Source organism: Alexandromys fortis, unplaced genomic scaffold, assembly GCF_014885135.2.
Source record: "Alexandromys fortis isolate MF-2015 unplaced genomic scaffold, M_Fortis_MF-2015_v1.1 scaffold_25, whole genome shotgun sequence".
Classification (NCBI taxonomy): domain Eukaryota; kingdom Metazoa; phylum Chordata; class Mammalia; order Rodentia; family Cricetidae; genus Alexandromys; species Alexandromys fortis.
In genome coordinates this window covers 1,332,106-1,357,983 of record NW_026067904.1, presented here as the reverse complement: position 1 = coordinate 1,357,983, position 25,878 = coordinate 1,332,106, and the positions used below count along the sequence as shown (strand labels likewise).

Here is a 25,878-nt window from a genome sequence, read left to right as displayed (position 1 = left end):
CAAGCAGTTCTTAAATGAATACAGTTTGTGTGTTGTTATTTCGGGCATGAGCTAGCCAAGCAGCCGGGGTGTTGGGGACGCAGCCCCGCCGCTCCTTATTTCAACAACATGGAACACATACATGCATGCAAATAGACAAAACACATATAAAATCAAAATAAGAAAACCTTAAAGAACAAAACCACCTGACATACCAGTCATTTTTAGGTGCTAAAAGTGAGTTTGTCCTGTATATGTTTCTTCAGTTTGAGTTACATCTTGCTTCGTGCTAGGTTAATTGTTTACTTCTCTATTACTTCTACACAGCTAGGAACTCCTTAAAGGCCAGTATTTTACTCGTTTTAAAATGTGTGAGGGGGATGGAGAGCTAGCTCAGCAGTTAGGAGCACTGGCTATTCTTCCAGAGGTCCTGAATTCAATTCCCAGCAACCATATGACGGCTCATAACCATCTGTAATGAAAGCTGGTGCCCTCTTCTGGCCTGCAGGTGCACATGTAGGTAGAACACTGTGTACATAATAAATAAACTTTAAAAAAATAAATAAAATGTGTGAGATGATAGTAATGTTTACTAGATAATCGTCAGGAACACAGAATGGCTAGAGACTAAGTCATATTCCTGCCCTCCAAAGCCAAGTTAGAAATCTGACCTTTGCCTGACATGGTAGTGTACACCTTTCCCAGGAGGCAGAGGCAGGCAAATCTCTGAGAGTTTGAGACTACCCTGGTCCACCTAGGAAGTCCCTGACCAACCAAGCCTACATAGAAAGATCCTATCTCAATAAAAAGAAAAGAATAAGAAAAAGAAGCCAGACTCTCTCCCTATAGACCTTGAGCATGCTATTCGGCTTCTTTCCACTACGGCTTGCTCATTTGTAAGCTGAGGATGATACAAAAGAGTCACAGCAACCAGCTTATAGGCTTCCTGCCACTTAAACAAGAAGATACTACGTATTTAAAGCAGCATCAAGTCCATAAGAAGTGGCTGGAAATGTTAGTGTTATTATTGAGAGCTCTAAGTAAAAGCTTTTTTAAAAAATCATTTATATGTATGAAGTTTGCCTGCATGTACGTATTGCAGCATGTGTGTGCCTGGTGCCCATGGAGGCTAGAACATGGACTTGGATGTCCCGGAACTGGAGTTACAGGCGATTGCGAGCCATCGTGTGGAAACTGAATTCAGGTCCCCTGCAACAGGCGCAAGTGAAGCTTCTCTTTACAGCTGAGACGGATCTAGCAGCTAAGTACAGACCTGAGCTTACATGTTTGAAACTTCTCACCCACGCCCACCCTGCCTCCACAGGAGATCACTCGTGGTGATTGGTGTATAGTGTAGGAAAGACTTCAAGACACAGATGTGCCCGTTTTGTTGCCTGGATAGAAAAATCTGGCAGGGAATGCTTTCTAGAATAGTGACAGAATATTGAGCGATGTTTTAGCTTTTTTAAATTTTGTATTAGCATATATTAATTATGTGTAATAATGGGTTTTGTAAAGACATTCTCACTACACTTTTAATTTTCGTCTTTTGAAACCATCTTACTGTGTTTTTCACAATGGTCTTAAATTTCACGATGGTCTTAAAATCCTGGATTCAAGCATCCTCCTGCCTCAGGCTTCTAAGGCTCTATCCAGTTTCCTGTAAAAGCTGGGATAGCCTACAGATCTCATGGGATTCTGGTCAGAGTTAACCTGCGCTCAGTCTTGTGGGGAGGAGCAAGTGTTCGGTGAATGCTAGCGCTCATTAAGAGCTTGATTTTGATTTATTTTTAATTTTTGTTTTTCTAAGACAAGGTCTGGATGTATCCGAGAATGCTCTTCCATCTCTGCTCTTTCTCCCTTGGCCTCAGGCGTGAGCCACTAGCCTGGCTTGGGATTTTATCTCTTTATTTAATTTTTAATTAGAAATGTTTTCCTTATTTACACGGGGAATGGTTAGGGAGCCATCGACTGTGTATGGGGAGCACTCCGCACCTTCCACTAACGCCTTGGGACAGTCTCTCTTGGTTTTGCAGCTGCCTCCTTCCAGGTCCAGAGGCTTGGAGGCCCCTCCTACCTCTCTGCCTCTTGGCTGTAGGAATACCTGGACTGCAGGTGCTAACCAGGTATCCCAGGGCCTCCCAGCACTCCAGAGGCGGAGGCAGGGGGATCTCTGAACCCAAAGGGCAACCTGGTCTACCTAGTGAGTTCCAGGACAGCCAGGACCTGTAGAGAGATCCTGTCTCACAAAAACAGCAACAACAACAACAACAACAAAAGAAAAGAAAAGAAGAGAGAGAGAGAGAGAGAGAGAGAGAGAGAGAGAGAGAGAGAGAAGAAGAAGAAGAAGAAGAGTTTCTGGAGCCAATGAGATGAAATCACTCACTAGCAAGCCTGAAGACCTGAGCTCCTTCCTATCTCTCCACAACCTGACTCAGTGGAAGTTGACCTTTGACCTCCACATGTGCACTCTGAATCCTGAGGTTGCAGGACTACCCTGCCTCCCTCACCTCACCAAATAAATAAATAAACAAATAAGTAAATAAATGTGGGGTTTGTTTGTTTTGTTATTTATTTATTTATTTATTTATTTATTTATTTATTTATTTATTTATTTTAAGGCAGGGTCTCACTTTGCGACCCTGGTTGGTCTGGAACTCAGTAAGTTGACCAGACATTTAGGAGGTAGAGGAAAGAAGATCAAAAGAATTCAGGGCTATATGAAATCTTGTCTCAAAAAATAAAATAAAATAAGATAAAATAAAAAGGTCATGGCCAGAAGTGGTGAGGTGACTTTATAATCCCCTGCACTTGGGAAATCCAGGGGAAAGCTTAGGCTACATAATGTAGTGAACAGCCTGGGCTACAGGAAGGAAGAAGGAAGAGTGGGGGGTGGGAGGGTCACAAAATCTCCAAGGTAAAAGAGTCAGTGGGCTCCCGGTGTGTGTGTGTGGGGGGGGGGAATCAGACGCGGCTTCCGCAGGATGCCAGACCCAGACAGGTGTGCCACACCCCTGCCCATCCTGCCCACCCTCACAGGGCACCTGCACAGAGGGTCCGCGCGGCAGAAGCTCCGAAGATCCAGGCAATTGGGGACCTCAGAGGGGAGGGCGCAGCTGGGGGCGATGGTGTTCCGCCGGCGCTCGCCACAGCTCACATCTTCAGGCCTGCATGGACAGAGCAGCAGGCCCTGGGCATGGGGCTCTGCCGCCTTCTCAAAGAAGGCGCGCAGCTGTGCGAGGCAGAGGTGGCGCTGGCAGCGGAACCCTGAGCACGCCTCCGCGTAGGCCTTGCGCAGGCGGTCACATTTGTCGTTAAGAGTACAGATCATAGCAAATTTGAGGCAGAGGTCCGAGTCTGTGGGGAGAGTAGCACCAAGTCACCAAGGCAAAGTCTCACTAGGAAGTCCAGGAAACGCCTGAGGTGACAGGTTGTTGAGGTGGCAGAAAGGAAGGACCGTCCTGAACTAACCCACTTCTAACACTTCTCTCACAAAGTCTGTCTTGTTCCCTGCCCTCACCTGGTCTGGTAAAATCATCCTAGCCATCATCGTCGTCACCATTATCGTCATCAACACCGGCATCCACGCACATCTAACACCCACTCACTTATCCAGCATAGGAGCAAGAGACAGCTCGGTAAACAAAAGGGGCTCCTTGACCCCTGCAGTGAGGCCTGGTGGTGAAGATCACCAATCAGAAGATCTGCAACCCCCCAGAGAACTTCCCAACTGTTGAGACCATGTGACCAAATTCTGGAGGCTTTTCTACTCTGTTCAGGGTTTTGTTAAGTTCTCTTGGAGGAGATATTTTTTCTTTTCTTTTTAAAAATTGTGGGGGGGGGGCTAGGGAGCATGCGTGGAAGCTGGAGGACAGCTTGAGGGAGCTGGTTCTCTTCCTACACCACATGGGTCCCAGGTGGCCAGGCTTGGCAGCAAGAGCCCTCACTCACTGAGCCATCTCATCTGTCCTGTTTTTGAGAGAGAGACTCACAGAGCCCAGACTGACCTTGAGCACACTGTCTAGCAAGGATGCCCTTGAACTTCTGATTCTCCTCTTACTCTACCTCCCCAGGGCTAAGGTTACAGCTATGAGCTACCACGTCCATCTTTCGTTTATTCTATTCAGTGTTATGTTACTTGCCCATCTTTCATTTACTGATTCACATATAAAAATTCTCCCATATTCTGAAACTTTGAAAATTAGAATTTATATATATATCATAACAACACTATGTGTGTGTGTGGCGGTGGTGTTGCTTCATGAACCAGGGTTTCTCTGTGTAGCCTTGGCTATTCTGGAACTTGCTCTGGAAAGCAGGCTAGTGTTGAACTCACAGAGATCCACCTGCCTCTGCCTCCTGAGAGCTGGGATTAAAGGTGTGCGCCACCATTGCCTGGCTAGAATGATATTTTAATGTATGGAGTTATGGGGTTAGACTTCATTGCATGCCGTCTACACACCACTGAGCTACAGCCCCACACCCCTATGCTATTTCTAGTAACAGGATATTACAACAAACAGCCCAGAATATTCCAGCAGGCTGTGATTTTTCACAGGTTGTTTACTGATTCCTCCTAATGGATCTGTTACATAGAAATCTGTGTTTTCTCCTCAAAATTCCAGTTCTAAGATATATATAATTGACTATAATATAAAACTCAATAAAAATTCTAATTCTTAAGCTGGATGTGATAGCACACGTCTATAATTCCAGTACTCAGGAGACACAGGCAGGTGAATTTCTAAGAGCTTGAGGCCAGTCTGATTTGTATAGTGAGTTCCAGGCCAGCCAGGACTGAATAGTGATATCTTGCCTCAAAACAAAACAAAAACAAAGCAAACAAACAATATAAATATAGTGATTCTTTCAGGCGTGGCAGCGTAGTAATTCTAGCACTTGGAAGCAGAAGAATAAATAGCAAGACTTCAAGACCCTGTCTCCAAAACAAGAAAAATCCCAATTTTAAAAATACAGAACCAACTATACAATAACCTTTATTTGTATCTTAAAAACTACTTAAAAAGAATGTATTCTTTTTTTGTTGTTTTGTTATTTGTTTTGTTTTTTAGCTAGGTAGTCCAGGCTGGCCCAGAAGTCACTCTGTAGCTGAGGATGACCTCGAACTCCTGACCGTCTGTCCTCTACTTCTCAAGAGCTTGATTAAGGCTGAGCTCCACCCCCCCCCCCCACTCCCCCTGTGCATTTCTGTCTTCTTTCTCAATCGGTTCACAGCCTCACAGGCCTGGAGGAAAAACATGCACTCCAGCCCTCACTGGACTGATAGCTCCCACCCTGAGTGACCCCTGTGGGAATGAGATGCTTGCTACTTTCTCTTGCCCAACTTCTCACCCACCCCATTAGAATGGTTGATAACAAGCAATTTCCTAGTCCTAAGGGACTTCTGAAAAAAAAACTACTTTCCTGGCCACCTTAAATGTGGGTAAATACTCCATTTCAGTGTGTTTTCTGCTCTGCTGCTGCTCCCACACACCCTTCCTGAGGACCAGTGGCCCTAATGGGCTCTGGAGGTTTCCCTAGTAACTGTGGCTTTTTAATGACTCCTGGGAACACAGACCGTGCACCAGAGCTCAGACTTCCATCCTGACACAGCAGGCAGAAACTCTTTCCCAAAGCACCCCCAGTTTATGCTCCCCTCAGAGCCCAAGCCCAGCCTCCCTTTCCCATCCTAGGGCTTGTCCTCCACACCTGGTTTGAGCATGCTCAGCTTGCTGAGATTCACTTTCCAGGGTTTGCTGGTCACTGTGTCTTCATAGGGGGAGACATCCAACTCGTAGTCACCTAGAGAGAAGGGAGAGTATGCGAACGCCAAAGACAAGGACTTGTAAAGGGGAGCGGGGAGGGCCCAAGTTGCCGGGCCAGGCGGCAAGGCTCTGTACAGCAAAAGACAAGACAAGGTCTTGTACCTAGGGAACTACAGCTGCACAGAGAGGAGAATAATTCAGAGCCATGAAGGCACAGGTTAGGCCCAATTAATAAATATATGAAAATAATTAAGAGCTATCATTTGTTAAACACAATGGATCCCAGGCACGTGCACGTGCGCACACACACAGACACACACACACAGACACACACACACACACAGCTCGTTTCATTCCTTCTGGAAGTCTGAGTAGGTAAGAAGAAATTGAGGATGAGAGGGTAAGTGACTTGTTTAGATTCACACGGGCTTAATAAGAAGGGGACCTGGGCGAGGCATGGCAGTGTACGCCTTTCCTCGCAGTGCTCTGGGACAAGGCAAGACGCTCTCTCTGAACTAGAAGCCAGCCTGGTGTGTGTGTGTGTGTGTGTGTGTGTGTGTGTGTGTGTGTGTAGCGAGTTTCATGCCAGTCAGAGCTACATAGTGAGACCTTGTCTCAAATAAAGGGGCGGGGTGGGGTGGGATATAAAATCCACACTGGCTCTAGAGTTTCTGCTCCTTAGAATAGACCTCGCTGGTGGGTGCACAATCGAGCAAGGAGATGTTTTCTTGCTTTCCCTTGCCATCAGGGAAGGGATGGAAACGGGTTGTGTTCTGGGCTTGACCACTGGCTATAGAGACACATGATATGGCATAGAAATGGAAGTGAGGCCAGGTCCGGAGCTGGACCAAACTGAGAAAACCAGAGGAAGGAAAGACACAGTGGCCCCACAGCCAGCACCTCCCTCCCCATCCTCCTGTGGGGCTACGGACTCCTGAAGGGCACTTGCCAGGTTACAAGCATGGTGGGCGCTCAATAAATGCCAGTTAATAAGTGTTGGGGGCTGCGATGCAGCTCAGTGTTAGAGTGCTTGTCTGGCATGTACAAAACCCTGGGCTCAACCCCAGTGCCAACAATAGATTGGGCATAGAGACTCCTATGTAACACCATCATTCGGGAAGGGGAGTAGGCAGAACAAGAGTTCATGGCCATCCTTGGCTGCTTAGAAGCCAGCCTGGGTTCATGAGACCCTGTCTCTAGACCTTCCTATTGGAAGAAAGAGGTGAGCTGCTAGTGTCACCCAACAGGCCTCTGTAAAAGCATCTTGAAGACTGCAGGAGCATGGCTGTGAGAAAAACTGTGAGGACAGGCTTTAAGAAAGGAAGACCTGGGACCTCCTGAAGAGAAGCAGGAAGTGGGGCTTCCACGTCCCCTGTGAGAGGAACACACACAGTCAGCCCACTGTGGCTCGCTTCAACCTGTGGAGTTTAGGCTGTAATGATGCCAGCCATATCTGAGAAGAAATTTTATTTGTTTTTGTTTTTTTCGAGACAGGGTTTCTCTGTGGCTTTGGAGCCTGTCCTGGAACTAGCTCTTGTAGACCAGGCTGGTCTCAAACTCACAGAGATCCACCTGCCTCTGCCTCCCGAGTGCTGGGATTAAAGGCGTGCGCCACCACCGCCCAGCTTCTGCTTTTAAAAAGAAAACTGTCTTTCTTGCTCATGTTTTACACCTGACGCCAGCTTCCGTCAGTTGACTTTGCTCTGCCTTTCGTCCTCATGGAACAACCCAAGCTGGTAGAGAAAGGAGGGGCAGCAGAACCATGCATTGGGTCTAAAATTTCTGCTCAAGCCGGGCGGTGGTGGCGCATGCCTTTAATCCCAGCACTCGGGAGGCAGAGGCAGGTGGATCTCTGTGAGTTCGAGGCCAGCCTGGTCTACAAGAGCTAGTTCCAGGACAGGCTCCAAAACCACAGAGAAACCCTGTCTCGAAAAACCAAAAAAAAAAAAGAAAAAAGCAGAGGTCTGAGCCGGGCAGTGGTGGCGCACATCTTCAATCTCAGCACTTGGGAGGCAGAGGCAGGAGGATCTCAGTGAGTTTGAGGCCAGCCTGGTCTACAAGAGCTGGTTCTTGAACAGTTAGGACTGTTACACAGAGAAACCTTGTCTCAAGACATCCTAAATAAATAAATAAATAAATAAATAAATAAATAAATAAATAAGAGCAGTGGTCTGGAAGAGGGCTTGTTGTAACTGCAGTTTAACCTAGCAAAAGTTTTGATTTTCAAGACAGCAGAGAGGCAGATGGATCTCTGAGTTCGAGGCTAGCCTGGTCTACAAAGTGACCAAAGCTACATAAGGAAACCCTGTCTCAAAAAAACAAAAGACAGGACTGGAGAGATGGCCTAGTGGTTAAGAGTATTGACTGTTCTTCCAGAGGACTTGGGTTCAATTCCTAGGAATCACATGGCAGCTAAGCTGTTTGTAACTCCAGTTCCAGGGGATCCAACATCCATGACAAAACACCAATGTATGTAAAATAAGAATAAATAAAAAGAAAAAAGAGATCAGGAATTTTAGGGTTTACAGGATTAAGAGAAGCAACTTTCTCTCCTATTTGGACACAGAAGATAAGGCTGGAAAGGGTTCTGAGTTATGAAGCTGATCAGAACTCAACGGGAAGGAAAGCAAATCAAACACATGGGTACCCTGGTGGTTGCTGGGATCTCGTGATTGATGAGGGGGTAAGGAATAAATCCTGCCAGTTGGACAAATACACTCCGGAGGAAAAACAAGGGCAAGGGACTTTTAATTAGGGCTACAAGGAAGCACATGTCTTTGTGGGAAAGGCTACTGGGCTCATGAGATGACAGACAGAAATCAAAGATATAAAAAGCAATTGTGTGTTGTACAGCCAAGAGCTATCAGCCCATATTAAAAGATTATGAGACTTAAAATCCCCGGCCTCCGTCAGGCAGGAAGCAGGCTGAGAATACTGTTCCGTCCCCAAGGAGGCTCAGTCTCCGACGCCCATTTCAACACAGCCAAAGAGAGTAATAGAAAAGCAAGAGGTTGGCAGAGGGCTGGGCCAAGAGTCCTACAGAACAGGGGACATTCCACTGCGCCCCTAAAGCAAAGGGAACACCCCTCCTCTTAGGGAGGACGGTCTTTGGACATCTGCTGTGAGCCAGTGTGCCCTATGCCTCCCAGCCTCCCCTTTCTGAGCGCTGTGTCTTGATTCCGTTCTTTACCGTGCACTGAGAATACGGAAGGCGGATGCCTTGTCTTTTCAATTTATGGGTTTCTAGATCAAGTGGAGCCAGATCCAGATCCAGCAGAGAAAATTCCATGAGCCAGGACATAGGCCTGTGTTCTCTGCTGTCAAAGGTTGAGGGCACACGTCTGAGGCCACTCTGTGCTTCAGAGTAAGACCACTGGGCAAAAACCTGAAAGTGTCCAAGTGCCAGAAGAGGGTGTCGGATCCCCTGGACTGGGGCTACAGACAGTCATGAGCGGCCTCCTGGGTCTAGGAATTGAACCCTGGTCCTCTGGAAGAGCAGCCAGTGCTCTTAACCACCAGAACAATCTGCAGCCCCCTCATCACACTGCCCCCACTTTGTCTCTTCGTTTGTTTTAGGGATGAGGCCTCTGACTGGCCCGGGATTCACTGAGCAGGCTCAGCTGTCTGGCCTACACCCCAGGGATCTGCTTGTCTGCTCCCCGGCCCTGGGATTACAAATGTCACATGCCCATTTGCTTTGTTTTAATGTGTGTTCTGAGCTCAAACTTAGGTCTTTTATGTTTGCAAGGCTGACTGAGTTACCTCCCCAGCCGCTTTTGATCTTTTTTTGTTTGTTTTGGGTTTTTGTTTTGTTTTGTTGTTTGAGACAGGGTCTCACTAGCCTAGGCTATTCTTGAATTTTGGGGATCCTCATACCTCAGTCCCTCGAGTGCTGGGATTACAAGCCTCCATGCTCACCTATGGATCTCTTCTTCCTCTTCTTCGTTACCACAACATAGTCCCAGCACTTGGGAGGCAGAGGCAGGTAGATCTGAGTTCGAGGCCAGCCTGGTCTATAGAGCGAGTTCCGGGACAGCCAGGGCTACACAGAGAAATCCGTCTCAAAAAACCCCTAATTAGTTAGTTAGTTAGTTAATTACAAAGATGACTGTTAAATTGGGAGCTTAGGCTCCAGCCCCTTGCATCTATCCTAGCTGACCCTGAGAGTTAGCACTCTGGACTCCAAATCCCAGCAGGCCAAAAAGGGGGTCAGGACAACTCCCACAGAATATTTAAGTGAACTCCCAAAAGAGGAACACGTGGTCTCTTTTCCTTCCTCCTTGTGGTCTCAGGGTCACCCGAGAGTGCAGAAACTCCCATTAAACCTGGATATTTCTTAGTTTGGCTTGTTTTGATTTGGCTTGATTGGGATTTTGCGTCGGTGGAGAGCTTGCGTTAGGAAAATATTCCTAACAATGACGACTAGTAAAGACGGGCCTATGGCAAGAGACAGGTGTAAACCTGCTTGGCTCTCTCTGTGCCTTCTCTCTTGCTGCCTCCTGTCTGATTAAGGAAAACCTTTCTGTCACAAGCTACTCTTTCTGAATCAGCAGGCCCTGTGGTGTTCTGAACATGTTCTGAGTTAAGACCCCTTTCCTTTCCTCATTTTCTCTCAACATCCTATTTCAGGAACTCCTCAGGCTGGGTGGGGTCTTCCAGCTTAGAGCTTTGTGAAGAGGAGGATACAGGGGAAAAAAGTGGACATAAGGGGCCAGCAAGATGGCTCAGCAGTTAAAGGGCTTGCCACCAAGTCTGACAACCCGAGTTTGATTCCCAGAAGAAGAGAAGCTACTCCAGAACTCACGTGCACCCTGACATACATGCAAACATAGATCTATGCATATGAATAAAGAAATTTTGTTTGTTTGCTTGTTGAGACAGGGTTTCCCTGTATAGCTCTGACTGTTCTGGAGCAAACTCTGTGGACAGGGCGGAAGGTGGAAGGGGAGAGGGGAGGAGGAAAGGGGAGTGGGAAAAAATGTATAGCACATTCCAATCCAAACAATTAAAATGAGAAGGTTAAATTTAAAAAAAAAGAAAAAGAAAAAAGAAATGTAGAAATAGGTAGAGGGGAGGGCAAAGTTTTAAGGACCCAAGAAGATAACGCCAAATTTTCCCTGCATCTCTTCCGGATGCCACTCACAGAGCTTCATTTGTCCCCACCAAATCAGTCACACAGTCTGTCTCACACCACTGAGAAATGACTTCCTCAAATCCACCTACAGCTTAGTCCACTCTAGGAGAGCGTCTTACCAAGGCTTCGGGCAGGGTGAACCGTCCAGTAAATTTTCAAACAGGTAGCTTGGTGCTTCATGCGCAGGCGGCACGTGCAGCCCATCAGAGAGCTGTTCCTAAGCTGTTGCGTCACCTGGAGGCAGTCTGCAGACATGGTAGACTCCTCTAGGGCCAGTGCAGTGCCTGCACTAGAGGTGCATGACTCCAGCTGATGGAAGGCAGCCTTGCAAGCAGGATCAGCCTGGCACTTCTTTCTGGCCTGGATACAGCTGTTCACAAACCTGCTCTCTGTGGGAGGGGAGTCTCCTGCAAAGACAGCAATCAAGTGAGGCCACCAAATCATGAGGTGAGGAAGGGCAGATTCCGAAGAAATCATGAGAAAACTCTAGGGCATCACAAAGCCCTTTAAGAATAAGTGTGGAGGGTGCTGGAGAGATTTCTCAGAAGTTAAGAGCATTGGCTGCTCTTCCAGGGGACCCAGGTTCAATTCCCAGCACCCACACGGCAGCTCCCAACTGTCTGTAATTCCAGTTCCAGGGGATGCGGCACCCTCACACAGACATACATGTAGGCAAAACACCTATGCACAGAAAAAAATAAATTATCAGAAGAAGAAGAAGAAGAAGAAGAAGAAGAAGAAGAAGAAGAAGAAGAAGAAGAAGAAGAAGAAGAAGAAGAAGAAGAAGAGTGTGCTGGAAAGATGACTTAGCAGTTAAGAACACTGGCTGCTCTTACAAAGGACCCAGGCTCAAGTTCCAACACCCATATGATGGCTTACAACTGTCCATAACTCCAGTTCGAGGGGATCTGTCACCCCCTTCTGACCTCTGCATGTATGTGGTGCACAAACATACATACAAGAAAAACACTGTCATAAACAAATTAAAATATAATTAAGTCTTGTGTGTATGTGTGTGTGTGCACACACACGCACATGAGTCATGCCAATGGCACCTATCAAAGAGCTGTTTCTGAGTTGTTGTGCTTCTTTAAAATATATACACTTGAGCCAGACAATGGTGGCTCACACCTTTAATCCCAGGACTCGGGAGGAAGGTGGACCTCCGTGAGTTCAAGGCCAGCCTGATCTACAGAGCAAGTTCCAGGACAGCCAGAGCTATACAGAGAAACCCTATCTCAAAAACATACATATTTGTTTTTTTACATATGTTATAGGAGTCTACTTGTTGGTTCCCAGCTGCTCAGTCCTGAAATAACCACACAGAAACTGTATTAATTAAATCACTGCTGGCCCATTAGCTCTAGCTTCTTTTTGGCTAACTCTTACATCTTAATTTAACCTATTTCTATTTGTGAGGAATATTCTTAAGATGAGCCTCTCTGCCAACACAAATAATTCCAATCAGATCAAATTAGACCGAATGAGTGCCCATATTTACTGCAGTACTCCTGGGTGGCCTGGGGGGCACACAAAACCCAAAGACCACGTGTTCTTTTTCTTGGCAGCAGCCTAAATAGCCTGTGGGCGTGGTCCTGACCCTCCCTAAGGAAGGGTCAGCACTTGGCATACTTTTCCAGAGGTGGACTCCGGAGCAAGGCAACTCCCAGGGGGAGGGGGCCTGAGATGGAATTTTCTGGTTCATTGGTGCTCCATTGGCGCCCCAAGGATGAATGCCAGGGGCTGGGGTTACACTTTCAATCAATCACTATTAATCTGTGTATCACCACATGTCTGTGGCTTACCAGGTAAAGTTCTGGCATCTGTCTCCTGAGGGGCTACACGGCTTCTCCAGACTCTGCCTTCTTTCTCCCAGCATTCAGTTTAGTTTTCCCTGTCTACCTCTATTCTGCCCTGCACAGACCTAGGACAGTTTTTTTTATTAACTAGTGGTATTCACAGCATACATATCCCACATCATGCACACACACACACACACACACACACACATACACACGTATATATTTCTTTTTAAGAAGTGTGGACTGGACAGTCTGCAGTTGTCACGATAGACATGAAGCAGGAAAGGCCTGAGAAGAGATGAAGATGTGAAGAGGTTTCTCAGCCTCCAAGGAGGCAGAGGAGACCAGCTTTTAGGAAATAAACTTAGTGATCCTTCCAGGGACAGGAGAAGGCGGCCCTGGGCAGAGCCATGCCACAGGCAGGGCTGCCATCATAACCAGAGGGTTGAGAGTGTGTATGGAGTTCCAGATGGAGGTTAGCAACAGCTAACAGCTTTAAGTCTTTCATTTGAAATCTCTTAAAAACACTGTAAGGTAGACTGGCCAGATGGCTCAGTGAGTAAAGGTGCTTGTCACCAAGTTTGATGACCTAAGTTCAATTCCTAGGACCCATATGGTGGAGGGATAGAAGCAACTCTCAGAAGTCATGTTATGGCATGCCTGACCCCTTCCAATAAGTATATAAAACATAGTTTTTAAATGGGGGGGGCGGGTATTTGGTCCACTTATTTTCTCAGAAATACCCAGACAGTTGCAGTTCAGTCATGGAAGAAGCTCTTGCTTAGAAGTCCTAGAGGACTTGGTATCCCCATATGTCACGGCACATCATTTCCCGCCAGCTGCTTAAAGTGGAAATTCAGGTCTGGAGAGGTAGCTTAGTGGTTAAGAGCACTGGCTGCTCTTTCAAAGGACCTGGGTTCAATTCCCAACATCACATGGAGGCTCACAACCCACTGCAATGCCAGTCTAAGGGATCCAGCGCTGTTCTGACCTCCTCCAGCACCAGACGTGCATGTGGGGCACAGACACACATGCAGGCAAAACACTCATGTACATAAAATAATAAAATAAATAAATCTAAAATTTAGATGTTCCGACAGGGTGGTTTGCAAGAAAATGGCAGCCGGGATGTGGTGGCACACACCTTTAATCCCATCACTCAGGAAGCAGAGGCAGGCTGATCTCTGAATTCAAGGCCAGCCTGGTCTACAGAGTTCCAGGACAGCAGGGCTACACAGAGAGATCCTGCCTTGAAACCACCTCCCCTCAAAAAGAAAATGACCTTTATAGAGACTGACACTATTAGGAGGGGTGGCCTTGTTGGGGTGGGCTTTGAGGTCTCCTAAGCTCCAGCTCTGTCCAGTGCGATCCAGAATTGCTTCTGTTGCCTGTGGATCAAGATGTGGAACTCTCAGCTCCTTCTCCAGCACTGTATCTGCCTGCATGCCGCCATGATGATAATGGACTAAACCTCTGAAACTGTAAGCCCGGCCAGGTTAAATGTTTTCCTTTAGAAGAGTTGCCATGGTCATGGTGTCCCTTTACAGCCTCAGAAACCCTAAGATGCATGTGTTCAACAAGTCCTGTTGCCGCAACCACTTTTGGGAATCCATCCACCATTTTCCTTGGCCAGTCTCTTTTCAGGTCTCCACAATTGTAGTTCCCAAAGCCATTCTCTCCCATCTTCTGAATATCTTATTTAGTGAACCCCTTTGGTAATCTAGAAAACTTTTTATTAACGTGAAATCCACACAACACAAAATTTACGTTCCTTTAAAATTTTCTTTATGATATTTACTTCTTTATGAAGGGTCTGTATGCTATAGCACATGTGTGAAGATCAGAGGTCAGTTCATAGGATCTGGGCCTCTCCTTCCACCACGTAAGTCCCAGGAACTGACCTCGGGTCATCCTGGAGCTTGATGGTAAGTGCCTTTACCCACTGAGCCACCCTGCCAGACCCAAGATTTGCTTTCTTATTCTTATTTATTTTATGTGTATCTTTGCCCTCATATACATATGTATATCACATGTATGTTGCCCATGGAGGCCAGAAGAACAAGCTGGATATCCTGGAACCAGAGTTTGGCAAAGTTATGAACCTCCTTGTGGGTGCTGAGCACCAAAATTGGGTCCTCCACAGAGCAACAAAATGCCCTTAACCACCGAGCACAGTCTCCAGCCCTGCTATGCTTAACTTTTGGGGAGAAAACTGTCAAACTGTTTTCCACAGAAGCTACATTTTCAGCTTCCCACAGCCAACCTGAGAAGAGTCTGGTTTCTCCTCGGACCTTCCAAGTCTTGCTGTTTTACATTTTGCTGCTATTGTGGCCCCCTCGCTGGAGGAAAGCTTCTCGTTGTGATTTTCATTTGCATCTCTCTAATGACTGAGGTGGCTGCACATATTTTTATGTGCTTGTTAGCCTCTTGTGATCCTCAGTAATAAACAGAAGAGCAGGGTGCAGGAAAAGTCCCTGAATGAAAAATGTATTGATAAATGAATTTTACAAACCGAATACATCTATGTAACCAGCATCCGGAGAGTGAAACTGAACAGTACCCAAGGCCCTGAAGTCCTCTTCCGGGTACCTTCAAGAAAGTCAGTATCTTTGTGTGTGTGTGTGTTTTCAAGACAGGGTTTCTCTGTAGTCCTGGCCATCCTGGCACGCGGTACTTGCCCCGTAGACCAAGCTGGCCTTGAACTCACAGAGATCCTCCTGCCTCTGACGTGCACCACCACCATCCAGTCCAATATTTTATTTCTAACAACAGAGATCAGTTTTACTTTCAATCACTTAATATGCGTTTTTTTGGTTATTTCTTTTTTGCATCTTGGCAAGTATGTATGTGTTTATTTATGTGTGGGGCATTGCCCGTGTGCAGTACATGTGCCTGTGCACACACATGCAGAAGTCACAGCAGCATGTAGGGTGTCTTTCTCTATTGTCCTTTGCCTTGTTGCCTTGCTACGGGATCTCTTACTAGACCAGAAGCTCACCTTTTTGGCTAGGCTGGCTGACCAGCAAGCTCTCAGCATCTGCCTGTCTCTGTCCCACCATGTCAGGGTTATAGGTACACACAGCCGTGTCTGTGTTTTGCTGTTTTAACTGTGGATGCTAGATATTTAATTCAAACCCTCATGCTACCAAATAATCACTCTTACCTACTGAGGAACCGCTCTAGCCCCTTTTAGTGGGTTTCTTTTCTTTTTCTTGATAAATAGTGCAATGTACCACAGGAGCTCAAGCTGGCCTTGAACTCTCCATCCTCCCTCCTTCCTTAGACTCCTGAGTGCTGAGGTTACAGGTATGAGCCACCATCATGACACAGCTTCTTTTGCTCAGTAACATAGTTGTGAAATTTACCCATAGTCATGAGAATTTTTCAATTGCAAAATCCATGAAAGGTGGTGGTAGCTCTGTCACTTACTAATGGTGTGGTTTCTTTTCTGTCACCTTGAACATGTAAAAGTTCATGTTTGTTTTTTGAACTAGGGCCTTAGGTAGTCAAGGTTTGCCTCAAACTCTCTATGCAGTGGAGGGTGACCTTGAACCTCTGGTACTCCTGCCTCTTCCTCCCAAAAACTGGGATTACAGGCATGCACCAACATGCCCAGTTTAGAAGCTTGCCCGGACTGGCAAGATGACCTTTCCTATCAAGCCAGAGAAACTACTGTAGGTTGTTCTTTGGTCTCCACATATGCACCCTCCATCACCCCAAATAAGTAAACAAATGTAAAAGATGATGATGAAGAAGAAGGAGGAGGCGGAGGAGGAGGAAGAGAAGAAGAAGAAGAAGGAGAAGAAGAAGAAGAAGGAGAAGGAGAAGGAGAAGGAGAAGAAGAAGAAAGCACTCTGGAGATGACTCAGCTCTTAAGAGAGAATAATGTTCTTCCAGAGGACCTGAGTTCAATTCCCAGCACCCACATGGGGCAGCTTATAACCGCCTGCAAGTTCAGTTCCAAGGTATTCAGCACCCTTTTCTGGCCTCCACTGGCACTTGCACTCATACAGAAAGAGAAAAAGATACACAAATACACATATACACAAAAATGATGAAATAAATATTTTTTTAAAATAAAGAAAGAAAAGAAAAAGAAGGGGGCTAGAGAGTTGACTTAGAGATCAAGAGTGCTGGCTGCTCTTGCAGAAGACCTGTGCACAGTTCCCAGGATCCACATGATGGCACACTCCTGTCTGTAACACCAGTCCAGGAAATCCTGCACCCTCTTCTGGCCTCAAGGACTGTGCACATATATGGTACACAAATACATTCAGGCAAAACACACATGCATATAAAATAGAAACTTTACTTGATAGCTTCATATGTGTATGAAGCCACAAAACTCTTGAATTTTCAAAAATATTTAAGGAAGGTATGAGATTTATATATTTGCTTGTGTGTGTGTGTGTATGTGTGTGTGTGTAACGTGTGGTGTGTTTTATTAATGACTAAGGATGGTGAACAAAAATTGGAAAAGATCGCTGGACATGGTGAAACACGTCTTTAATACCAGCACACAGAAGGCAGAGGCAGGAGCATCTCTGTGAGTTTGAGGTCAACCTGGTCTACATAGTGAGATCCAGGACAGTTAGGGCTACAGAGAGAGGCCATTTTCAAAGAAAAAAAAAGAAAGACAAGACCTTTACCCAAAGGGGGGGGGCATGGATTTAAACAAGTTAATTGTTAAAATTGTAGAAAGTTTAAAGAGATGCTCGTTACAAATAAACACGAGTTAGTGGTTGATTGAAGGAAATGTCACAGGCTTCAGTCTCATTGCAGTTACTGAACTAAATGAACATTTAACTGGACCAAATACTGAGTCCTAATTCTTCCAAAGGAAAAGCTCTTCTTTCTGGGAGTTGACCGAGCCTGAGCCTGGTGGATTCACAAACCGCTCAGGCCACAAAGAACTTGGAGGGACTTAAATTTAAATTTCAAGAGGAATAAAAGTGGAAGTTGTCTTCTGGATTGTGAAACTGGGGCTTAAGTTAGGGCAAGATCATAAACTGATACAAGGCACAGATGTGTGCTTTAATTGACACGTGTTTTCTTTTCTTCTTCGCTGGAGTTGGGAAACTGGATCTAGCTCTTGTTGGCAAGAAAGAGGTCCAATGCTCAGCTACATCTCGAGTCCTTTTCCTTCTCTTCTTTTAAATCTACAGTTCTGTACTGACGCTTGGAGACTCAATGCCAGGCAAGTGCCACCACAAATCTATATGCTTTTCTTTCCTTTGAAATATTACTTATTTATTTTTGAGACAGGGTCTTCCTAAGGTAGCCAGGACTGGTTGCAACAGGCTATGTAGTCTAACTGCTCTAGAACTCGCCACGTGAATCAGGCTGACCTTGTCAAATAGACCTATCATATGATCCACTTCGCTAGCTAACTAAGAAGGTGTTTAATGTTTTCCTCTGATCCCAACAAGCAGTCACAGCTTAGGGGAAGTGGAGTTTCCCAGTGGGCAGATCAGTCAGACTGATGAGTGCTGAGATTACTACCTACTTTGACCTAAAAAAGAAAGTCTTTTAGAGATGTAATTAGTGACTATTTAAAAGCCAGACAATCCAGGTACGGTGGTGCAAGCCTTTAATCCCAGAACTCAGCAGGCAGAGGCAGGTGGAGCTCTGTGAGTTTAATGCCAGCCTAGTCTACATGAGTTCTAGAACAGTCAGGGCTGTGTAGAGAGACCCTGCCTCAAAAAAACAAAACTCAGAACAAAACAGAAGAAAAAAGCATGGTGCTTCACGGGCATGGTAGCCCGTACTTTCCCCAGCACTCAGGCAGTAGAGACAGGGGCTCTCTCTGAGTTCAAGGACAGCTATTGCTATCTAGTGAGCCCCAGTCTCAATAAAAAAGCCAGAGGCTTTCTCTTGGGAGAGTGGACACACTCAGGCTCCCAGACCTACACTCTCACATCCAGAGTTGAGTAATGGCAGTCCCATTCAAGCACATGGTGCCTTTTCTAGCCGGTTCTCACGGGGTTCATTAGAGAAAGACTAATTGTCAGCCTCTGTTTCTCTCCAGTGTACGTGTGTGTGCTCTGTGCGTGTGTGTGTGTGTGTGTGTGTGCGCGTGTGTGTGCTGTTTCTCTCCAGTGTGGTTCCTTGCATGGACACCCATTTATGGACGAACGCGCTAAGAAAAATAACAAGCACCAGGGGATGTAGCCGGTCCAGCCTAGCTCAAATTTAGAACCTAGAACGCATGTTTTCTGTCTAGTTTAGAATGATTTTTAGTCCACGATGCCATGTCCCTGAGAGGGGAAGTCCCCTTTATGTTTGGCTTGGGGTGAGCACTAACTAGTAGTCTCTACTCAATTGCTAAAAACTCCCCGTTAGTGTTAGCTCATAAACAGCACTTGGCAGCTACTGGACAGCAATGGTGTGTGTGTGTGTGTGCTCTGTGTATGTGTGCGTGCGTGTGTGCTCTGTGCGTGTGTGTGCTGTAGTGCTTAAGGATTAAACCCTAGGGCCTTAGGAATGACGCAAGGCAAGTACACCCACATACCTAGGCCCTGGTAAGGCCACTTAAGCAGAAATTATTACGAGTGTTACGGTGGGATGGACCTGTCTGTCATTCCACTTCACCAATTAATGAGGAAGGTATTTAATGTTTACCTCTGATCCTAACCGGTAGAGATGCTGGGACTAGTGGAATTTCCTGGTGGGCAGCCAAGTCAGGCTGACGAGTTCTTATTGCCCAGATTTACCAATGGAGACAGGCTGTACAGACTAGTTCCTCCCTTTTTCCCTTTCTCATCTCTTCCTTGTGTGTGTGTTATTTTCACATGTATGTATGTCTGAGATGTGTTTGTGCGTCATGTGCCTGTGGAGGTCAATGCTCCAAGTTAGGTGTCTTTCTTTATTGTTCTCTTCTTTCTTTACTTTTTGTTTTGTTTTGTTTTATGAGACAGGGTTTCTTTGTAGCTTTGGAGCCTATCCTGGGACTAGCTCTTGTGTACCAGGCTGGCCTCGAACTCACAGAGATCCACCTGCCTCTTCCTCCCCAGTGCTGGCATTAAAGGCATGCGCCACCACCGACTGGCTACTTTCAGTTTTGGAGACAGGTCTTCTCACCAAACTTGGAGCTCATCATTTTGACTAGACTATCCGGCCAACAAACCCCAGTCTCTCCACCCCTCTCCACCCCACCCCTGTTGTTGGTGTTACAGATGTGAGCTCCCAACTTTAATGTAAATACTAGAAATCTGAAAATCAGGTCCCCATGCTTGCATAGCAAGCAGTCTGCCTGTTGAGCCATCTCCCCAGACACACTCTGTTCCCCTTCCGCACGCTCTGCACCTTTTTGGAGACAGGGCATTGCTGTGTATCTAGTCCAGGCTGGATTCAAACTCAAGGTCTTTTCTTCTCACGGCACCATGACCTGCTCAAGACTGGATTTCTGTAGCACCACCCCTGTTGTGTGTGGTCTCTTACTTGGGATTCTTTCAACTCAGGCTAGGTTGTTTTGTTGTTGTTGTCGTAGCTTTATTTTGTTTTCTCCAGGCTCTGGCAGGAGACCCACAGTGAGACTCCCCAATGCCTTTCCGCGTTCCCGAGGTCATTATCTTTCTTTCCAGGAATTGTAGCTCTTAGGATTCTCTTCCTTGGATAGAAGGACATGGCTCTAATTCAGCCCTAAATTATATCATCCCACAAACTTTACTGCGGGTCAGTTACCCTCTAAAGAAGGCACTGTACTGGGCAGCTGGGGAAAAGCCGTGTGGCCAGAAAGAGAGTTCTCAACACCAACTTTGTGGGATTCCTGAGAGGGAGTGGGCAAGTCTCTGGCTCTTGCCTGCTCTTGGGCCTCTTTTCCTCTTATTGGGTGGCCTTGTCCAGCTTATATGAGGGCTTTTCCCTTGTCTTATCGTATCCTATTTTGTCGTGTTTGGTTGTTGTCTCTTGGGAGCCTGCTCTTTTCTGAAGGGAAACAGAGGGGAGTAGATCTGGGGGAGAGAAAAGGTAGGTGGGGGCCGGGAGGAGTGGAGGGAGGGGAAACTGCCATTGGGATGTATAATATGAGAGAAGACTCTATTTTCAATTTAAAAAACTTAATCTCAGGATTTGGGAGGCAGAGGCAGGTGGATTTCTGAGAGTTTTAGGTCAGCCTGATAGATATAGAGTTCCAGGCCAGCTAGGGCAACACATAGTGAGACCCTATCTAAGGAAAAATATAAACAAGCAAAAAAAAAATCCACAAACAAGCAACCACCCACCATCACCAACCCTATATCCAGTGTGACTGGGGTTGTAGCTCAGCTGTGCCCTCTACTAGCATACTCAAAGCCTTTGGCTCTGTCCCCAGAACATCATAAAACAGGAGGGGGGGGTGACACACATCTGTAACCCCAGTACATGCCAGGTAGAAGTTTCCCAGACTCGAGAGACAAATTAGAAGTTCAATGTCATCTTCTTATACATAGCCAGTTCAAGACAGGGCCACTATACAAGACTCTGTCTCAAAAATTAATTAATTGATTGATTTTTTTTAATTAAAAAGCAGCCTGTGGTGGTGGTGCACACCTTTAATCCCAGCTCTTGGGAGGCAGAGACAGGCGGATCTCTGTGAGTTTGAGGTCAGCCTGGTCTACAGCTGATTCTAGGACAGCCAGGGCTACACAGAGAAACCCTATATCGAAAACAAATAAATAAATAAAATTAAATAACTAAGTAATTAAAAAGCACATCCCAGTGTAGGAAGAGGACAGGTTGTGGTTGCATTCTCAACAATACAACCAGGTAATGAGGTTAGCACATTCTAAGCAGTTCACAAGCCTATTCTATGACAAGTTACACAGATTCTTTAGTTTCTACCTCCTTTCTGCGGTATGGAAGAGTTGAAAGCCACTGTGAGCCAGTGGCAACCTCTGATCAGATTCTCACCTCCTGCAGATAATGACTTGGTAGTGCCGGGCTTCAGGTTGTCCCATGATTGATTTAGACGCACCTCAAAAGAGGGAAGAAGTAGAACCAGGGGCGAGGAGATGCTTAGGTGGCCAGGATTTGCTAGGGCTCCGTCTACACGAGTCCATACTCTTGTCTAGGCTTGGAAACCAGCCCCTTTCTGACACTCTGGACTTTCTACTCCAGTTCCCCAGACTCGAGAGACAGAAGAGCGAGCACCCCACCAATACTCTTAGGTCCACCTGTCCTACAGCCCCAGAGGGTTCTGGATGAATGCACGGGCGACACTTACCTGCTCCTAGTGCCAGCCACAGCGACAGCACCAGTAGCAAGAGCACCAGCGGCGGCGGTCGTGGGCTCCGGGAACGTCCCATGGCCGGGTGTGGACGCTGGGTGTCCGCTCTCCAGGCACTCTGCCTGCTCAGGGAGCCGCGTTCCAGGGAGCCTCGTTCCCCTGCCTCCGTGCGCGGGAATTGGCGAACAGGGCTCCCTCGGCCGGCCGGCACCTCCCACCGCCGCCTCCCGCCCCTCCTCCCGGCGCCGCCACTCTCCCACTAGGGTCGTGGGCACCGCCCTCCAACTCTGAAGCGCGAGGGAGCTTCGGGTAGTTATTTCTCCTCGACCCAGAGCGGGACAAGACCTTAGAGCCACTTGGATCTGCCAACCTACTGTCTGTCCGCTGCCAATTTCCCTGGCAAGATTGCTGCTATTAAGTAATTGTCAAAAAACAAAGCAGTTTTTCTCGTTCGGAGCCCTTCTCCCCGTCCAGGAACAAATGAAATCTTGTAACAACACTGGAATCAATTAGGTGTGGGCTCGCTCCCGGGATCTCAGAGGTGGAAACAGGAGGATTGCTGTGAGTTGACTCTAGCCTAACCTACATAGTGAGTCTGGGCTACAGAGAGACACCATATCTCACATTCCTTTAATCCCAGAATTTGGGAGGCAGGGGGGGGGGGGTGTCTCTGTGAGTTCAAGCCAGCCTGGTCTACAGGACAGCCAAGGCTATGCAGAGAAACCCTGTCTCAGAAAAACAAAACGAAACAAAAAAACAAAACAAAACAAAACAAAACAAAACAAAACAAAAAAAAACCAAAGCTAAACCAAATCAAGAAATCTTGAACAAGGGTATCTTGATTGTGAGTGTGTGTGTGTGTCTGTGTGTGTGTGAATTTGCACATCTATTATCTCATTTGTCCTTAAGTAAGTATTTCCAGGGGTAAGGTTTTGTGATTATTGAAATCAAGATTCTAAAAAATGGTCCCCAGACTGGTGAAATGACAGAGGGGAGCATAAGCAGAGCAGGACCCAGGAGCTTTGGTAAACCCATCTGCTCCAAAATCAAGCCCCTCGGACTGATGAGAGCAGTGGAAAAGATATTCCTCCCACCCTAACCCCTAGTGCCCAGTTCCTGCTAAACAGATCAAACACTGACCAGAACTAAGATGCAGAACGGTGGGTAGAGAGTGGTAGAGTTCAGCACTCCGGGGTGGAGCAGGAGTACCGGAAGTTCAAAGGCAAACCAGTCTGGATTAGAGACCCTGCCCCCAACTACCCACGCCCCAACTCCTGTCAAGTCACTGAAGAGAGAGACTAGAGACACCACTCACGATCCCACTTCCAGGTGACGAGGTTTTGTGAGCAAGCTGCTGTACCCTGGTTAAACTAGCTGGGAGCTGCAGTGTCCAGAACACAGCACGTCCGTCACCAGTGAGAGCAAGGACGACGGCCAGGCCTGGGCTTGGTTTCCACCCGTTTCCAGAGGAAAGACTGACTTGGGAAGATCAGAACTAAGCCAGGTCTAGAAGGACAAGAGTAAAGGGTGACGACAGAGGAGGGTTTTGTCTCCTAAGCCTCCAACTTGAGCACCCCCACCCACCTTCCACAACCTGACTGGCAGAGGGCCAAGAGGGAAGGCACCGTGAAGTACAATATAAACCTCTGAGATTTATTGGCCGCTCCGTCTGAAAATGGCCATCCTGCTGTGGCCTCTGGGGGGCATTTGCAGATGTAATCAGGCTAGAAAGAGAGTCATTCCAGTCAGGGGTGTAAATCACGCTTCACAAAGCTAGAAGAGAGACATGTGGCCCTAGATAAGAAGAGGACTGATGTGGCCTCTGCGCCCTTCCCTCCCTTCTCCTGCCCAGGGGGGAGCTGGCTCCTGATCTGTAATGCACTTTAAATGGAGTTTGTGCTGCATTTTTATCTATATCTGCCCTGCTAGTTTTACAGGAGAGCTGTGAAGGCAAACATCTGGCTACCCAGCCATTGTACAGGGCCTGTTGGCTCCCAACCCCACCCCATCCCTAAGTACCCAAGCCTCCCCTCCAATGAGGTCAGGAAACCTGCAGCTGGGGAGCTAGCTGCTGGCCTCAGCTTTCCACTTCATTCTTTTTGTTTGTTTTTGTTTTTCGAGACAAGGTTTTTCTGTAGCTTTGAAGCCTATCCTGGAACTAGCTCTTGTAGACCAGGCTGGTCTTGAACTCACAGAGATCCACCTGCCTCTGCCTCCCGAGTGCTGGGATTAAAGGCATGTGCCACCACAGCTCGGCATTCCACTTCATTCTTGAAGGAGTTTCAAAAGTAATTTACAAAGCAAAAGGAAACAATTTCAGGTGGTCGGGATGCTAGGAATGGACCAGGTTCTAAGATCTCACAAAGATGTGGGTTGGCCAAAGGGTACCCCAATACACTTCTCCAGCACCCAAATTATCATTGAAAAAGGGTACCAAAGGTATCTTTCCAATACTGTTCCCATAGTATAACCAAGAATTTGGGGACTGTCTGGCTTGGTGGCACACACTTTTAATCCCAGCACTCTACAGCTAGAGACAGGTGAATCTCTGCGAGTTATTGCCGACCTGGTCTACATAGTGGGAAATCTAGCTTTTAAAATAAATGCAGGAACAAGGTCAGTCAAATTAACTTGAGCTGCCCACTTTCACCTGGAAGAGACCAGCCTTTTATGATGGCAAAAAAGGTGCCCAAGGCGTTGTTTCTGTCTGAGCTTACCATCCCTGGGCTTTAATGAGAGGATTGGCAACCAAGGTTAGGGAGGGTTGAGGAAATCTGCAAATAAATATAACCCCAAGACTAATTTTGACTGCCCCCGGCATACTCTTCCCATCAGCCACGTCCTCAGACTGCCAACACCTGCGAAGCATGTGGCATCGTCCTTAGGAAACTTGTAGATGGTGACAAATGAGCCAGTCATGTCTACAGAGATGACATTAGCCATCAGTCACGGTCTTCTTAAGATCGACTATGTGCACAGCTTTGGCTATTATAAAGTGATTAAGACACAAACCCAGCCTTGGGAGGCCTTACAATCTACTGACGGTGCCCAAAGGTCCAAAGTCCCTTGACTTAATGCACTAGCATTTGCAATGTTGATTTTCTCCCCTCTGAGTAGGCTAATGGGCTGTGTGCTCTGCCATATCCCCTCCCCATTGAACTGCTGGGGGCCAGCCCCAACCATTGACAGGTTCTGAGAGGAGAGGAGGAGGCCAGGAAGATGAGCCAAGCACGATGGTTGGGAGAATTTTGCAGCCTCACTGACTAGCAGCCAGAATGTTTCTTTATTTATACAGAATTCAGTAAGCAGGGATCGATTTATGTTGTTCCAAAGCATAAATTATATAATTTTTGGTTTTGAACATGTTTCACTTCCTCTTGCACATTTTTACTTATCATTGATAAACTGTGACAGAACATACTTTAACAATCATTTTCCCTCAAGATTAATCATCATTGAGAGTTAGCTTTTATAATCATTTTTACTCATCAACCCCATATCTCAATTTTTAAAAATCTAGAGGTATATGAAAGCCTGTTCTCAGGATAGTAGCTTTTGTGGCTACAAGGGTCCTTAACCAATACAAAATCTCCAAGTCAACCCTGGCAGATTGCCTTGTCCCAAGGAGTGTATTAATTCTTAATAGTCAGAGTGCCCAAAGAACAATGTTTAGGCCAAAGCTGCTGAAGTTATTATTCAAATTCTGACATAATACAATGTTTATATTTTATTTATTTACAGAATTTGTTTATATGTTGAATCCTGGCTTTTGCTTTTTGGTGTTGTTCTTTGGTCATAAGACGTCATAGTGGCTCTGTATGAGCTAACTTTTTAAGAAAGGGGGCACTGATATCTCATTTTTTTTGTTTTTTTCATACTTTCTTCATGTATTATGTCAGAATTTGAATAATAACTGCAGCAGCTTTTGCCTGAACGGAGTGAAAAATAATAGCTTATGCCTAATAATATGTTCCTAATAAGGTCAGCCAGGCA

The 25,878-nt window shown here is 46.4% G+C and overlaps 1 protein-coding gene across 4 annotated transcripts in view; it reads right to left on the bottom strand.

The window, feature by feature from the left end:
- The window catches only part of Gfra3 (GDNF family receptor alpha 3), a 28,535-nt gene extending 5,173 nt beyond the window's left edge, over positions 1 to 23,362 (bottom strand). The window contains exons 1-5 of one of the 4 annotated variants that reach the window (XM_050134821.1): positions 23,246 to 23,362; positions 21,883 to 22,007; positions 10,998 to 11,285; positions 5,689 to 5,781; positions 3,024 to 3,336 (exon numbers count right to left, since the gene is read on the bottom strand). In XM_050134821.1, the coding sequence (XP_049990778.1) occupies positions 3,024 to 3,336; positions 5,689 to 5,781; positions 10,998 to 11,285; positions 21,883 to 21,964 (776 nt within the window). In that variant the 5' untranslated portion in view covers positions 21,965 to 22,007; positions 23,246 to 23,362. Of the gene's footprint in view, positions 1 to 3,023; positions 3,337 to 5,688; positions 5,782 to 10,997; positions 11,286 to 21,882; positions 22,139 to 23,025; positions 23,167 to 23,200 lie in introns of those variants that run through there. The other 3 variants (XM_050134819.1, XM_050134820.1, XM_050134823.1) reach the window with 3 other exon arrangements.
- Between the last annotated feature and the right edge of the window lie 2,516 nt (positions 23,363 to 25,878).